General features: G+C 42.0%; 1 protein-coding gene across 2 annotated transcripts; it reads left to right on the top strand.

Moving 5' to 3' along the window:
• The first annotated feature begins 3,656 nt into the window (after window positions 1-3,656).
• LOC102219328 (cytochrome P450 26C1) lies at window positions 3,657-12,156 on the top strand. 2 transcript variants are annotated; one of them, XM_014471436.2, is made up of 7 exons: window positions 3,657-3,827; window positions 4,336-4,645; window positions 6,193-6,417; window positions 7,307-7,582; window positions 7,652-7,810; window positions 8,163-8,549; window positions 10,840-12,156. In XM_014471436.2, the coding sequence occupies exons 2-7, from the start codon at window positions 4,439-4,441 to the stop codon at window positions 11,182-11,184; spliced, it is 1,599 nt and encodes a 532-aa protein (XP_014326922.1). In that variant the 5' UTR covers window positions 3,657-3,827; window positions 4,336-4,438; the 3' UTR covers window positions 11,185-12,156. The 2 variants fall into 2 exon arrangements, with proteins under 2 accessions (XP_014326922.1, XP_023182784.1); XM_023327016.1 differs by lacking the exon at window positions 3,657-3,827 and adding an exon at window positions 4,026-4,113.
• The last annotated feature ends 4,526 nt before the right edge of the window (window positions 12,157-16,682 follow it).

Below are 16,682 nucleotides of genomic sequence, written 5' to 3'. Positions count from 1 at the left end.
CTGCAAACACACACACCAACACACACTTCAGCAGCTGATCTGCAGCCTGATAAGATGGCTGCCGTCCTCACACACCTGAAGCGTGTGTTTCATCAGTGTGAGGTGGATCTGGTTGGGTTCTGTGGGTTTTTGTCTCAGATGTTTGGTTTAGCATCTGATGGAAATGGGTCGGAGGATTCCTCGGCGTGCCGCTGCATGCCTCCATCTGTCTGCGTCGCTCCTCATATCAATAACACACACATCTCCACATGGACGAGGCCACGCCCCCTTTACAACCAGAGGAGCCTCCAGCTCTAATTCTTCATGCTCAGGTTTTATCAGATTTTTCTTTGTTCTGTTGTGAAGGAGTCGCTGATTTAGCTGCATGTCATAAAACATTTTACAGCTTCGCCTTCCAACACAATCCTGCTCAGTTCTCATCTCCTTCAGTTCTCCATCTGGGATTTCTCCCATTGAGCTCAATTTCTCTGGTTGAATTTCAACCGACCCAATCAGTGAACAGAAGGAGGAGTTTAGAACAAAGACCATTTTAGAAATAAATATGATCAGGTTGCATTTAATATCAATATGTTTTAGAAATCAGAAAACATAATGCTTAAGTCCCTCCTTCTCACATCAGCAACACTTAGATTAGTCCAACCTGGGCTGAATCCAGATATTTAAAATCACTGCATATAAAAGTTTGATGCCTTAAATCAAAGATTTCACTGATTTGTTTGATGCCAAATTTTAAGTTACATTTTTATTGGTATGTTTGGAAAAAGTACAGAATTGGGTATGTTATGTCAGTAATGCTTTCATGCTGTGATCCTCCACTTATATTCACTCCTTTATCACTCAAGTATATAAAAATATGTTAAACTTCAAAAGATTGTAGAGACGCATCCTGGATTAAACTCACCTTCTATGCAGATGATCTTCTTCTTTGTTTTTATCCCAGAAGTTTGATGAAAGTTTTCAGAGGAAATCTGATCCTCTGAGATCAGGTTGGTCAAAACATCAAGACGGGTTTAAACCCAGGCCCGCTCTTTTATTTTGAAGGAATCTGAAGGGATTTATTTGGGTTTGAGTCCATCTCCCTGGTGACGGAGGCTGAAACCGGAGCTCCGATCGGCCCGAGGCGCCGCAGGACGGACGTCTCTGTTACATAAGCTTTTAAAAGCTCCGGATCCGGATTAGCTGAAGTGTTTGAGCAGAACCCCCCATGAAGCGGTGCGGTGTGATGGGTCTAACAGGATGAGCAGATCTCTTCTCCTGGTTGATCCCCTAATCTGAGCCCTTTGGATCCCAGCTGATCACAGATCGAAGCTCTGATGCTTCCAGGGTTGATCCTGGAAATGTGTCAGATATGAAGAACAAACATCTGCATCTTTTCTTATCATAAAAAGGATAAGAAACGATAAAATAAAAGTAGCTTTTAGCTTCGGATCATTGACTTCCTGTTAGAAGCAGAACTGGTGTTGGATCTTGTTCCTCTCCACTGTCGCCCTGTGCTTGTTGAGGAGCAGCAACCAGCTGCTTTCTCCTTCTGAACTCAGAAGCTTTTTTTCTGGTTTGGTTCCACTTATAATCAAACTCAACTGAACCCGGAGGTTCGTTTTTTCGGGTCAGTCTGACTGCAGGAGCTCCAGCTTCGGTTCAGAACCAGACTAACGATGGATCCTGGAAAAAACTGCAGAAATGAGCTTCTTCTGACCTTAGAGGTAAAACTGATGAACTCTGTGGATCGACTGACCTTCTGGAAAAAACCTCGCGATCCAAGTGGAGATCAGAACCTGGATCTGTTGATGAGATTCCCTGGGATGGAAAATCCATCTGGGAAAACAGAAAGAAAAACTTTCAACGAAACGTTTTGGGTTCAAAGAATGAAAATGTTTCAGAAAGTCTGAGCAGGAAGTGATGCTTCTACTGACGCCCTGCTTCAACATTCATGTAATAATAAATAACCCACTGATGGATGGATGGATGGATGGATGGATGGATGGATGGATGGATGGATGGATGGATGGATGGATGGATGGATGGATGGATGAGTCACAAGTTAATAAAATGCTGGCAGCAGATTTTGGCTCCTTATGAAATGAGTTGATATGTTTGGATCGATCAGAAGATCATCAGAGTCTGAATCACCTGATAGCATAAAGTCTGAGATGATTCCTTAAAAAAACTCTCCCTGCTGCTGCTGATGATGATGATGAAGGCTGAGCACTGAGGAAGAGGAGGAGGAGGAAGAGCAGGGGGAGGGGCAGGATGAGGCCGAGGAAGGTTTTTCTCTAAACGTCACAATAAACGAGATGGATTTTATTTTCATTTTGTGAATAATTTCCAAGCGGAGCAGCTGAAGGTTTGATGAAAGAGCAAAACTTTAATAATGACAATTAAAAAGAAAACAATAATCTCAACATTTTTATTCATGGTGGAAATGAAAACCGCCATTAAAACGATTCTGCAGCCAAACAAACGCGTTTATTTTAATGACTTTCTCAGAAATTAATATTTATTTTCCAGGACAGAAGAGAAAATTAGGAAAACGGATCATTTCAAAAATGTTTCTCAGCATAAACAAATAAAAAATAAAAGGTGAAAATAGAAAGAAAACAGATAAAGATTATTTAACCAGTTTAAATGTTATATGTTGATTAAATGAAATACAAAAGAATTAAACGAATCTTTTGCTCATTTTGATTTAATTAATAAATTAAACAAAACATAAAAAATAAACATTATGTTGTTCATGTGAATATATATAAAATAAATCAATATGTGATAAAAACACCATCTTTGAAATCTTTAAATCTCAAACCGTTTCAGTTCCGGTCTGATGCTCAAAAATCCTAATAATTAAAATAAATTATTACATATAAGAAATATGGAGCCATCTCCAGAGATATTCAGTTCATGTTAAAAACTGATGTGAAACTTTTGGATGAAACCTGAGATGTTTGAGTGGCGAGAAAAATAAGTTTATTACCGAGTTCAAGCAGGACGGAGGGAAAAAACGGCTTATTGTTAATAATAAAAACTAAAATATATGTAATAATAATAAATATATATGTATAGTTTGTCATGTTGCGCTGCATGCAGGAATTTAATCATTTAAACTAAAAGGAAACGAATGAAAATATGAATTAAGTCTCACATTTACTATAAAAATATTTTAATAACCAATTTTAAAAAATCAGTTTGAATCGGAGCTGAGCAGCAGCGGCGGGTCTGGCTTCACTGGCTGCAGAGGAACTTAACATCAGAGCCTTATTAGTATTATTATAATGAACATTATTATTATCTGAATTATTATCACAATGTGGAGATCGACAGTTTAATGTAGAAAACATTAAACAGTTTATTGTGATTTCAGAATAAACTTTGGATAAAAAAAGATCCAGATGATTTTTCTGGATTAAAATGTTCGATTCTATAAAATTATAAAATAAATGAATTTATACTCAGAAAGTAAGAAATTATTTTAAGGTTCAGCAAACTTTGCGCAGTGTGATATCTCAGAAGCCGCAGCGCAAACTGAGAGCTGATCTGCGCTGATTGGTTACCTGAGCCTCTCGCGCGCACACGCACGCTGCGGATCTGCTCCTGTTTTCCCTCCTCTCTCTCTCTCTCTCTGAATGAACAGCCTGTTTAACATTCCTAGCAACGTCAGCAGCTGAAGGTGGACCGCTGCGCTGCGCCGCGCCGCTGCGCCTATAAAGCCGCTGCAGGAACCTCCAGGCTGGAGCCGCAGCAGGAGAACCAGAGGATCTGAGGAGGATCTGAGGAGGATCTGAGGAGGATCTGAGGAGGATCTGGGTCTGCGGAGGAAACGCGTGTTGGAGGTAAGCTCTTTGGATCAGAACCCGACACCAGCCAGAACTCTTTAGGACTTAATAGGAGCTTGTCTGAGGAGGCTCCCAGCCAGCAGCAGTTGCAGCTTTTAAAGCGGATTTATTGGCGCTGCTCCATAAACCCGGGCCGGTCCGCCCGGGCCCGGGGGCGGGGGCGGCCGAGCCCCCAAACTGTACCTATAAAGGCGCGCAGCGTTACGGACAAGCCGGCGCAGGCAGAGCCGTAAAAGTGTTTGGAATAGCTGACAGGTCCTGATGGAGGGTCGGTCCATCACAGGTGGGTGTTTTTATCAGAAAGGTTCCTCTGTATTGGACCTGCAGCAGAACCAAACTGAGGATTTAATGACATTTTCTCGGAATAATTTCCTCTAGTTTCCTCTGAGCGGGAAACTTTCAGCAACATGTGCAGCTTGATTTCAGACAAAGTTTAAATCAACTTTTTCTTTCGTTTTTTATTTTCCCCTCATTAAATTTCTGATCTGATTCTGTTTCCTTCCAGCTCCAGTCTGACTGCGGACACAAAGCCGCTCCGAACCGCCGCCGGACTCCGTCTCTCCGCGCTGCCGCAGGTGGATGCTGGGAAGTGGACCCGCTCGGAGGAGATGTTCCCCCTGGCCCAGTTCGGGGCCCTGTCGGCCCTGGCCACCGCGCTCACCTCGGTGCTGTCGGCGCTGCTGCTGCTGGTTCTGACCCGGCAGCTGTGGAGCCTCCGCTGGAGCCTGACCCAGGACCCGGACAGCAGCCTGCCGCTGCCGCGGGGCTCCATGGGCTGGCCGCTGGTCGGAGAGACCTTCCACTGGCTCTTCCAGGTCAGAACCTCCTTCACTAAGCCCAGAACCGGGCGTCGAACCTCAGCCTTTATTTAAACATCATTCGAGCCGCTGGAAGCTGCTTGTCCAGGTTTTCTCTGCAACATGTGCGGACTTGACTTCAGTCTCTGGGCAGCAAGAACTGGAAGTTTTCGGTTCGGTTCTTCTCTCTCTCCATCCCTCCTTCCGTTCTGCGCAGATAATGAAACCGATCCAGTCTCACTTTACGCGTCACTCTCATATTTCCAGTTTTTTCTCCCTTCATTAAATTTCTCCTGAATTTCCAGCTGCACCAAAGCGAAGCGCTGACAAGTTTCACTTGTTTTTCTGTCGCTTCGGTTCTTTTCTCACTTTAATGCCGATGAACTGAAAGATCCGGAGTCTGAGGAGAATCCAAGATTTTATTTAATGCATTAATCCAGCAGTAGAAACAAAGATAATTGTCAAAAATTGAATGCATCCATCAATATCAGTTTTTTAATTCATGCGTTAAAGCTTGATGTGAAAATCTGGGAACATTTAGTTTCCATGGAGATTCGTTTATTCTTGGCCTTCAAACAAAAAATACTTCAAAAAGTCTGAAAATAAAAATTACAATCCAAGACTTTCCAACCAGTCAGAGGAATAATTAAAGATCTGGACCTGAGATCGAAGAGGCTGGAAGGAAAAAAACAGAGACATTTTGGGGTCACCAGGTCTCCATGGCAACCAGCTGGTTAGAAAACATGTCAGGAAAAATTATTTTCCCTCCTACTGTCTCAAATGTAACATGTGGAGCTGATTAAACAGAACAGGGTCTCTGGTCAGACGGGTTATTTTAGGGTTTGTAATAAGTGATGCAGACATGTCTGAACACGGCGGAGGATCTGTGAGGCTGTGGGCCTTCAGAGGTGCAACAAAACCTCTGAAACCAGAACGTTTTCATTCAAGATCAGCAGAAAACCTGTAAGCTGAGCTGAAGAGTCCAGAGCTTCAGGATAAGAGGAGCAGAGAGGAAGATCTGGCAAGAAGAGGAAGAGAGAGAGGAGCTTAAACACTGAGGGAGCAAATGGCAAAAACACAAAGTACTGAGAAATACTGAGAAATACCTGGTCCAGTTTCTAGAGCAAATATTCCAGTAACTTTTCAGCAAGAAATAAAAGTTTGTTTTACGCCAATAATTTATTATTGTTGATTAAAAACGTTCTAGTTCCACTGACAGATTATTTTACTTAGAACATTTAAAAAACACAAAACTAAGTTATTTACACAAAACACTCAGTAAGGATTATTTTTCTGCAGCTGGAGGGGAGCAGGCAGAAGCAACCAAAGAAGTAAAAATCAGCTGGGATGGGGAGCCAAAGGTCAGCTGAGGGAAGAGAGAAAAACAAAAAGAAGGGAAGAGGAAAGGAAACCTGAACAGTTTCCTCTAACAAACCCAAAACACAAACGATAGCAATAACTCAACAAAACGGAAAATAACTGCAGCTAAAAGTCCAAACACAAACAAGATCAATTCTTTTTTAGTTTTCTGAGGTATTTTTCCTTTGTCCTGTTTCCCACTGCAGGGCTCCAACTTCCACATCTCTCGGCGGGAACGCCATGGCAACGTGTTTAAGACCCACCTGCTGGGGAAGCCCCTCATCCGGGTGACGGGTGCCGAAAACATCCGCAAGATCCTGCTGGGGGAGCACAACCTGGTGTGCACCCAGTGGCCCCAGAGCACGCGCATCATCCTGGGGCCAAACACACTCGTCAACTCTGTGGGAGACATCCACCGGAGGAAGAGGAAGGTGAGGCATCGGCGCAGGGCCGGACCTACGGGCAGCCTGGGGGGCAACTTTATATCCTTATTATCATACTTATGATAAATAAGCTAATTTTTTGTTTTTAGCCTTTTAATTAAATATTATTAACCAAAAAATAATTCCAAAGACAGCGAGTTCAGTGAACCTGCTGAGTCAGTCGGACAGACGGGTAGATATGCAAAAAACTATTGTACTCCAGTAAAAATAGAAATACTTTCACATATTTTTACTGAAAGGAAAAAGTAGCCTAAGTTACTGAAGAGAAAAGTAAGTATTAGAAATAGAAGATTTAGAAATAATGTCAAACTGAGAAAAGCAGAAATCTGGTATTTTAAAGCCTAAAATCTGGAGCTGGATAATAAATCAATAATATATACCACAGTAAGTACATGAAACAATATGAACAGATAATACGTCTGATAGAATATTAAAATATTTCACTGAACCGCACTGCATTGTGGGGGATGTAGGCAGAGGAAAGACTAAACCTCTCGTTGTCAGCTAAGCTAAGTTGGTGACATCAACTGACTCACTCACTCTTCGGTTACCTAGCAACAACCTGCTGGGGAACAAGCAGCTCCAAGTTCCCCCAACTTTGGTTACCTAGCAACAGCCTACTTATTAACTTACGCAGCAGCAGTTTAAGGTTTCGACATTTTGACTCAGAACTGCTTAAAAACAGAAAAACGACGTGAAATAAAAACTTTGGATAAAACAGGAAACGTCATGTTTGAGATATTTAAACAAAAATCTAATCGATAATTATCAATATTGACTGATTATATTGTGATGTGTTTTTTAGCCATATTGCTCATACACACATTACAAACATTACAAAATATCCAGCTGAACTTTGACCCCTCTCGGTGTTTAGATCCTGGCCAAGGTGTTCAGCCGGGGGGCGCTGGAGTCCTACCTGCCGCGTCTGCAGGACGTCATCAAGGCGGAGATCGCCAAGTGGGTCTCTGAGCCGGGGTCCATCGACGTGTACGGCGCGGCCAAGTCGCTGACGTTCCGCATCGCCGTGCGGGTTCTGCTGGGCCTGCAGATGGAGGAGGAGCGGATCGTCTACCTGGCCAAGACCTTCGAGCAGCTCATGAACAACCTGTTCTCGCTCCCCATCGACACGCCGTTCAGCGGCCTGCGCAAGGTACCGAACCTCGGCCGCACCCCGACGTTCCTGGGAACCGGGCGGGTTCTGATGGACTTCTCTCTGCAGGGCATCAAGGCCAGAGAAATCCTTCACGCCAACATGGCGAAAATCATCGAGGAGAAGATGGAGCGGCAGCAGCTGGACGACGACTACCAGGACGCCTTCGACCTCATGCTGTCCGGTGCCAAGGAGCAAGGCCAGGAGCTCAGCATCCAGGAGCTCAAGGTACCAGGAAGATCAGGCTGGACTGCGGCGCTAGAGGAGACATGGAGTTTAACCAGGTTTAAGGCTGAGCTTCATCTGGAGGGTTCAGAGGGAAGGGAACCTGGTTAACTAACTCACCAATTAGGAAGTAAAGCTGAGGAAAAATGGAGGAAACTCACACCTGTTGCCGTGGTGATGTACTGATTGTGGCAGAATCTGCAGGATAATTGGTGTAGCGCTCTGGATCAGCTTGGTTGTGGTTTAGTAGTAGGAGATGACAGACGACTGATCTGATCTGTGTGGACGCAGCCTCAGAAACTGAGATTCCTCAGTCATGATGATTTAAACTCCAAATTCAATCCTTTTCTTCCAGGAAACGGCCGTGGAGCTGATCTTCGCTGCCCACTCCACCACAGCCAGCGCCTCCACCTCCCTGGTTCTGCAGCTGCTGCGCCACCCGGCCGTGGTGGACAAGGCCAGAGAGGAGCTGGAGGCCGAGGGTCTGGGATTTCAGCCGGAGCGGAGCTGTGACCCGGCCGGCGGCGAGGTGGAGAACGAGCCGGAGGCCGCAGAGACGGAGACGACCCGCCTGCTGAGCGGTCGGCCGGACGGCGGCTCTCCTCGGCCTCATGTCCCGTACCTGAGTCTGGAGAAGCTCAGCCAGCTCCGCTACATCGACTGTGTGGTGAAGGAGGTGCTCCGCTTCCTGCCGCCGGTCTCCGGGGGATACCGGACCGCCCTGCAGACCTTCGAACTAGACGTAAGTCAGTTCAGTGGAAGGATCTCCAGATTCTTCTTTCTGGATCCATTTAGAACCAACAGTTAGCAACCCTCCATAAGAAAAACACTCAGTTTAACGTTCATTAAGCTTCAAAACAGACAAAGTCCAAAGAAACGGTTTGAAGATTTGATGAAAGACCTTCAGGAAGTCAGGAGAGCTGCTGACTGAGATCATTAAAACCATATCAGGAAGGATCAGGAGGAAAACGTAAAGCCATGAGGAAGGTTGGCATCCTGGCAAAAACTGACCTGAATCTTCCTTTTCCTCTGACTCAAAGATCAAGAATCTGTCTTTGCAGAACCGGATCCGTTTATTGCAGGACTGATCTCAGATGTGATTTCTAGATAACTGTTACTTGTTTTTAAACCTTCTGCACCGATGCAAGGCTTCGTTTCACCCACAGCCACAGAGACACGAAGCTCTGCTCTGATTCCTCTCTGACTGCAGTCGTTTCCACTTAAAGAGACCAAAATGAAGAAAAGACTAAATTATTCCCCATTTTAAAAGTTGTTTTAATTTATGAGTTAAATTATTTTTTTAAACTCCATTGTTTTCCAATGAAAACATTTAGTGTAGCTAAAGCTTTGCGATCCAAATTTTCTTCTTAGTTGTACAATTAGATAAAAAAAAAGAAATTAATTCCTCTCATATAAATCTGCCACTTTATTTTGGTTGCATTACAATTTTATTCAGATGTGAAGATTAAATCTGCCTCAGTCTAATTTTTCCAACCAATCAATCAATTTTCCTTTTTTTCTCTTAAAGCGAGCTCTCATAGAAATCCTGGTTCTAGACTGAATCTTGCCTTTTGTTGCTCCACCTGCTGAGTTTTTCATGCAGGATTAGAGATTAGATTAGATTAGAGTTCTCCTCAGTCCTTACATCCCCTCTCCTTGACCTCAACATGCCCCCAATTTTCTGCCCCATTGCCAAAAGGATAATTGTCATTTCTGCACCTTTTCCTGCAGTAATAAAGCCGAGAGGCTGAGAAGCAGCTGAGCTGCTGAAATCTCAGAGATTTGGCTGAGAAATCTCCGATCTGAAGGTTAGAGAGGATAATAAAGGTTCATTCTGTTGTTCAGTGTCGGATAATTAAAGTAACTAAACCTTCAATGGAAGCAGCAAAGCATATTATTATTATTAGTATTTTAATGCAGCTCTGTGTGACAGACTGAGAATAATCCACTTCTTATCACATTTCACATAAAAAATTCTTGTTTTCTACTTTTAAGTCAAATTCTCGTTATATTATTAGCTTTGAATTTGTCTCCAAACTGGAAAAGGTGGTTGAATTTTCAACATAAAGAACTTCAGACCCAGTTAGATTTACCTCTGGGTCACCAGAAGGTTCTGACTGGTTTACACTTTCTCACTGGTTCTCTCACTGGTTCTCTCACTGGTTCTCTCACTGGTTCTCTCACTGGCTGCGTTTCCATTACAAACATGTGAAAAACTCTCATGGTTCTGCTAATGTCGGAAAAACACAGTTTCACAAACACGGTGCTTCCATTAAATATGAAACATTTAAAATATTATGTGAATAAGTTTGTTTACATGGTGAGTCATTAACAACATGCTACATCATAAACTACTTCCTGTCTTCTTCATGGTTTCTGCCAGTGGTAACAGCTGGTTGTTGATCATGTGACTCGTGACTAAAAAAAGTGTTTCCATCTCTTTTTTAGGAAATAAAATAATTTTGCTATGACCAAAAATATTACGTCATCCTAACGGCAAAACTTTTAATCAAAAACAAGAGTTTTCTTAAGTTGGCGTGTTTATATAATATGTAACATTTCATGAACCTTTTGAAAGTAGAGATGTGTGGTTCCAGGTTAGAGCAACAAAAAGCTAAATTCTCCCTGCAGTCCCTGAACAGGTTGATGTAATCCTGATTTAATAGATCATGAAATGGTGAAAAGCCTCTATAATGGTTAATAAATGCAGCAAATCAAACTACAAACCAACAAACAATCATTAAATAATTCCTTTCCCTTCATCAATAATGAGATCAAGTCTGGTTTAAAAACCATATTTCACCCTCAGACCTGCACAAGTCCATGAAGATCAGCCCTGATTTTCCTCTTTGCAGATTTAAATGGTTCTGTTAACCAATGATGGTCCTCAGAGATCCAGAAAAACAAGAACTGATTAAATGAAGAAGTTCATCTTTCACATCTCAGTTTGTTCCAAAAGGTCCAAAACTCCCAGAACACAGACTGAACACGTTTAGTCTCCGTTTTAACGGCTGGTTCTGTTTCTACCACAGGGTTACCAGATCCCTAAAGGCTGGAGTGTGATGTACAGCATCCGGGACACCCATGAGACGGCGGCGGTCTTCCAGAGTCCGGAGCAGTTCGATCCGGAGCGGTTCGGCCCAGAGCGGGACGAGTGGCGCTCGTCTCGGTTCAGCTACGTTCCGTTCGGCGGCGGCGTGCGCAGCTGCGTCGGGAAGGAGCTGGCGCACATCATCCTGAAGACTCTGGCCGTGGAGCTGATCGGGACGTGCAAATGGACCCTTGCTTCAGAGGAGTTCCCCAAAATGCAAACGGTACCGATCGTGCACCCGGTGAACGGGTTGCACGTACGATTCTCCTACAGCAACCCGCTGTAGACGCAACAGAACTGAGACTTTACACTACAAACTGAGCAAAGGATCAGAACCTCACCAGCCAGGCCATCCTGCAGCACTTCAGCATCATCATCATCTCTAAATGCATCTTAATTTATTTATGTCGCCTTTATCCGGCAGACGTCGCTTCGTTGGACTGAAAGCACATAAGCTAAGGTTTCTGTTCAGAGCTGTACAGAAACGAACAGATCTCTCCGTCTTGTTCCCTTTCTACTGTCTGTAAATGAGATTTAAGTTATTTCATATCAAAAAAAGCCATCAGAGCAGAAGTTCTGCTGCTTCTCTAACTTCTACATCACTGTGAACCAGGTCATCTGAACCTTCAGAGTATTTAACCTCAGACTTTAGCTCGGTTCTGGTTTTGGGTGAGTTTTCTTCTTCTGCTTCATCTGGTTCGATGTGCAGGTGTTGGATCTGGAGGATCAGATCTGAACAGGAGTCAGTTCTCATCAGAGCCTGAAAGGTTCAGAAAAACTGCAGTTTTTAGAGACATTCTCCAGATTCAGGAGGCGCTTCAGCTCTGGAAGCTGCTGCTGGAGTCAGAAACGAAACTTCAGAAAACGTGTACATTCAAAATGTTCTCTTCTTTTTTATATGGATGTTTCATAGATCTGTTTCTGTGTGTGCTTTAAATGAAGTAGTGTTCTGAATAAGCTGTATTTAAACGCAGATGGGCCTCATCTGCTGTAGAGACACTAACCTGTAATGTAAGCCTGTTTTCTCCTTTAGGATCTTTGTACTTAGTCTGTTGGTTCTGATGTTGTTATCGTTGGAGGACCGTTAGCATGCTAGCGGCGCTGTGAAATGTTAGCTACAGATAGGTTTATGGAAGAAGATAGCACTTTCTCCACTTTAAGGAGTCTGTATATACTGTTGTCCTGGTTGTTCACTGAGGCTATCAGATTTAAATTAGAAGATACCAAACAAAGTTCTGGGAGTTTTTATTTATCTTGAGAATACACCAGGCAGGGTCGGGTCGGGTCGGGTCGGGCTGGGTCAGGTCCGGTTTACTAGAGCATCTATCATGTTAAGTATAGATGCAACTCTTGTACATCAAACCTAAATCATACAAATGTCTTGTTGCCAGGCCTCTGCAGAGATGAATTTGATTGACTTGGCGTCTCCTTTAAAGATGCATTCAGAACAAAACCGTTTAGTCCGTTTTGATCCAGTCCGTTTGCCTAGAATGTCCGGTTCGTTTGAGGAGATGTGGAAGCGTAACCGACCAAAAAAATCAAACTCTGGTATTATAAATCTCAGCATCAGTTTGGTTGAAGTGAACTCTGGTGCGGTTAGAATGCATATGTGAACACCAAGTGGACTGGATACCGCTCCAAAAGCAAGGAAATGGACTACAGAACAGGACATTCTGGGTAAATTCAACAAAAACCAAGACGTGTCTACCACTAGTAGCTAAATACTAACTTCTCGTTAAGCTACTCAGAGACTTCCCTCACCTCAGCATGCTGGATGCTTGAAACTCAAAGTTATGTCATGACTTACTGATTAATTCTGCTCATAAATATCTGACCACTTGGGGGCGCACAGAGCACTGAAGTTTTATTCCCAGGAATATGAAATAAACAAAGTGAAGGTGACGCCACAGTAAACTAAACGCACCTCGTCCTGAACTCCACACCTCTGATCCCAGTAAATGATCCCTATTCACAGGATCACATCTAAAGCAACACATACTGAGATGCTACTTGATGCTGCACAAAATCCTTTTCATTTCCTCATGTTTACACCCACCCAACATGTTTTCAATGCGGTGGTGAATCCACAGAATTGAAGCCGCTGTGCAGCTTACAGTGTGACCCAACGCAAGGCAATTCTAACTTCTTTCTGGTTTCTTGAAGACATTTCTTCCTCCTGAAGAATTGTTCAGTTCTCGTCGTGCGTTGGGGATTTAGAGCTCATCAATCGCTTTAAACAAAAAAGGAAGTCCGGTGGCCTTTCTGTCAAATGTACGTTTCTACACTCACTTTCAAAGAAAGCTTTAAAACAATTTTTAAAAGTACATTTTTGGAAAAGAAGTGCAACATTCAGAAACCAGGTAAGTTTCATTTCTGCACAACACATTTCTAAAATTTTATCTTTCTGTAGTTTCATGCATTAACACACAAGTTGAGGAACAAGGTCAACACAAACTTTCAGTGGTAAAAATATGTAAAATGCACAGAACTAAAACACTGAGTTAGTGGAGTCTCTTAATGGTCTTATTTAATGTGATGCTGTAAAAAACGCTCCGTGTTCCCTCCCTCAGACACTAAAACATTCATTTCCTCGTCTAAAACTTATTACTGGAAGCACAGATTAACTGGGCCTGCTGAACTTTGAGCAGGTGTTTCTAAATATTCTCACTGGAACAAGGAGTTCCCAGCAGCTATTTGTACTAATTTGATGGCGTTAAACTGGTTTCATAACACCGACTGTTGCCACCTCGGAAGCGCCTGTCAGGGAGTTGAAAACTTCTGGAAACTCCCTTCCCGTCACCTGAGGGGCTGATTTTACTCACACCCAGGCGCTGCTCCAGTTCCTGCTCAGCAGTAGCCAGAATCCGAGGGATGCTGGATATTAGCTGATCCCAAAACTGATTAAAACCGCAATTATGCAGTAATTATGGTCTTAAGGTGCCAAGTTATTGAAGTTATTGTAACCTCTTATTGAGAAGAAACCAGTTTCTTTCACAGGCTTAAACTGATGTGTAAACCCACAAAATGAGCTCAGTTCCCTAGAATCAGTTCAAAACAAACTAAATATGGAAGATAATGAAGATAATCTTTGGGAAGAAGAAACAAAGCAGCAGCTGGATTGCAGTAGAAACCTTCAACATGACAGCAATGATGATGTGGTTAAACTCGTTTCTCATTTTCTGCCAAAGCCTCAACTTTACCACAACGGCTCAGAAACTTTACAAGCTGAGAATACATTTATTTTTAAATATGAGGAAATAATAACATTACCTTTGTTTGATTAAAAGTAAGTATTCTTTTAATAGACTTCAAGCAAACAGATGGTGAGAGTCCTGAAGTAAACAGATTATGGTTTTGCGTTTTAATAAAAATAAACAAACTCTTTTGCAGATGAACATTTTCTGACCAAATATTTTTAAAAATTATGCTGAACAAATCATGTCAAAGATATTTTGGAAACAGACGACTGACAAAGTCATGAGTGACTGAATAGTTTGTTCATTTTTAGTAAAACGTTGGGATCTAAAATGCTGGTTGATCAGAATGATTAATGAATAAAAAAAACATTTTTCTGGATAAAAATATGAAACATTGTGAGGAAATAGGAGATCGCATAGTCCTAAAATATTGTACCTAGTATTTTTAGGTTCTAGCCAACATATTTTCATAAAATAAGAGACATATGGAGCCAAGGTTTCAGACTGAAACCTGCAGGAAAGACTGGGTTTCTCACAATATTTGAAAAAATAAATACATTTATGTTTCTGTTGTGTTTTTGTTAATGGATATATGAATACATATTTCATTGCAAAGTAATATTTCATAAAGCTGTCTTGTTAGCTTGCTAGAACTGAAAATAAATGTTTTGTGAGGAAGCATTTAACAAAGACTGAAGTTTGAGATTTTTGTGGCAAAAATAAGTTTCAGATTTGACTTGGACTTGAAACTTGACTTGGACTTGAAACTTGACTTGGACTTGAAACTTGACTTGGACTTGAAACTTGACTTGGACTTGAAACTTGACTTGGACTTGAAACTTGACTTGGACTCAAGTCTTAGTAACAATGTTTATCTGATGTAATGGGAAATGAAAGTTAGATGTTGTTGAGTTAGATTGCAGCTGCTGAATGTTTTACTGTAACAGGATGACACTGATTATTAGCCAGTGACATTGGTGGATTATTATGGGATGTTAATGGCTCCCAATCTGTTCGTATGAACTATAGCTTTATAAAAATGACCACATGAATAATTATTGCAGCTTTTGACACTGTTGACCATGAAATATTACTGAATCGACTGGAGAGTTGGGTCGGACTCTCCGGTCCAGAACTCAACTGGTTTGAATCCTACATAAAGAACAGGGATTTCTTTGTTTCAATTGGAAACTTCTCATCAAAGAGGTCAAAGGTCACATGTGGGGTACCCCAAGGTTCAATCCTAGGACCCCTCTTATTCAATATTTATATGCTCCCACTAGCTCAGGTTATAACAGGAAATAATATTAACTACCATAACTATGCAGATGACACACAGCTCTACATTATGATGTCACCAGGTGACCTATGACCCCATCCAATCACTGAACAGGTGCTTAGAACAGATAAATGTGTGGATGTGCCAAAACTTTCTCCAGCTGAACAGAAACAAAACTGAAGTTATTATTTTTGGACCTAAAGAGGAACGATCTAGAGTTATAGATCTAGAGCTATAGATCTAGAGTTATAGATCTAGAGCTATAGATCTAGAGTTATAGATCTAGAGTTATAGATCTAGAGCCATAGATCTAGAGTTATAGATCTAAAGTCATAGATCTAGAGCTATAGATCTAGAGTTATAGATCTAAAGTCATAGATCTAGAGTTATAGATCTAGAGTTATAGATCTAAAGTCATAGATCTAGAGTTATAGATCTAGAGTTATAGATCTAGAGTCATAGATCTATAGCTATAGATCTAGAGTTATAGATCTAGAGTTATAGATCTAGAGTCATAGATCTAGAGTCAATGCACAGCTTCAGTTATTACAACTGAAAACCAGCGATCAGCCCGAAACCTGGGAGTAGTGATGGACTCTGACCTGAACCTCCAGAGCCACATAAAGACAGTCACAAAGTCGGCCTTCTATCACCTGAAGAACATTTCCAGGATTAAAGGACTAATGTCTCAGCCAGATCTAGAGAAACTCATCCATGCCTTCATCTTCAGTCGTATTGATTATTGCAACAGCGTCTTCACAGGTCTGTCCAACAAATCAATCAAACAGCTCCAGCTGATCCAGATGCTGCTGCTGGCGTTCTGACTAAAACCAGGAAGATAGAGAACATAACACCAGTTTTAAAGTCCCTCCACTGGCTCCCTGTAGCTCAAAGAATAGACTTTAAAATACTGTTGTTAGTTTATAAATCACTGAACGGCTTAGAACCACAATACATTAAAGATCTGCTGTTGTTGTATCAACCTTCCAGACCTCTCAGGTTCCAGTTCTGGTTCTGCTCTGCATCCCCAGAACCAGAACCAAACGAGGAGAAGCAGCTTTCAGCATCTATGCACCACAAATCTGGAACAAACTTCCAGAAAACTGTAAAACAGCTGAAACACTGACTTCTTTTAAATCTCCACTAAAAACCCACCTGGTTAGGATTATATTTGAAATGTAATCAATTACAAATTTATTGATGGACCTTGACTTAACGCTGCGTTTTGATTATTGATTCTATGTTGCTTTGTGTTTCTGTGTTTGATGTGATGTAAAGCACTTTGAAATGTCTTGCTGCTGAAATGTG

Source organism: Xiphophorus maculatus, chromosome 22, assembly GCF_002775205.1.
Source record: "Xiphophorus maculatus strain JP 163 A chromosome 22, X_maculatus-5.0-male, whole genome shotgun sequence".
Lineage (NCBI taxonomy): Eukaryota > Metazoa > Chordata > Actinopteri > Cyprinodontiformes > Poeciliidae > Xiphophorus > Xiphophorus maculatus.
Note: the sequence above shows the minus strand (reverse complement) of the source record. Positions and strands in the feature narration are given on the sequence as shown.

Coding starts and splice junctions, on each gene's coding strand:
- LOC102219328 (XM_014471436.2), top strand. CDS start 4,439: ATGTTCCCCCTGGCCCAGTTCGGGGCCCTGTCGGCCCTGGCCACCGCG. Junction 6,418..7,306: donor TCCACCGGAGGAAGAGGAAG/GTGAGGCATCGG, acceptor CTCGGTGTTTAG/ATCCTGGCCAAGGTGTTCAG. Junction 8,550..10,839: donor TGCAGACCTTCGAACTAGAC/GTAAGTCAGTTC, acceptor TTTCTACCACAG/GGTTACCAGATCCCTAAAGG.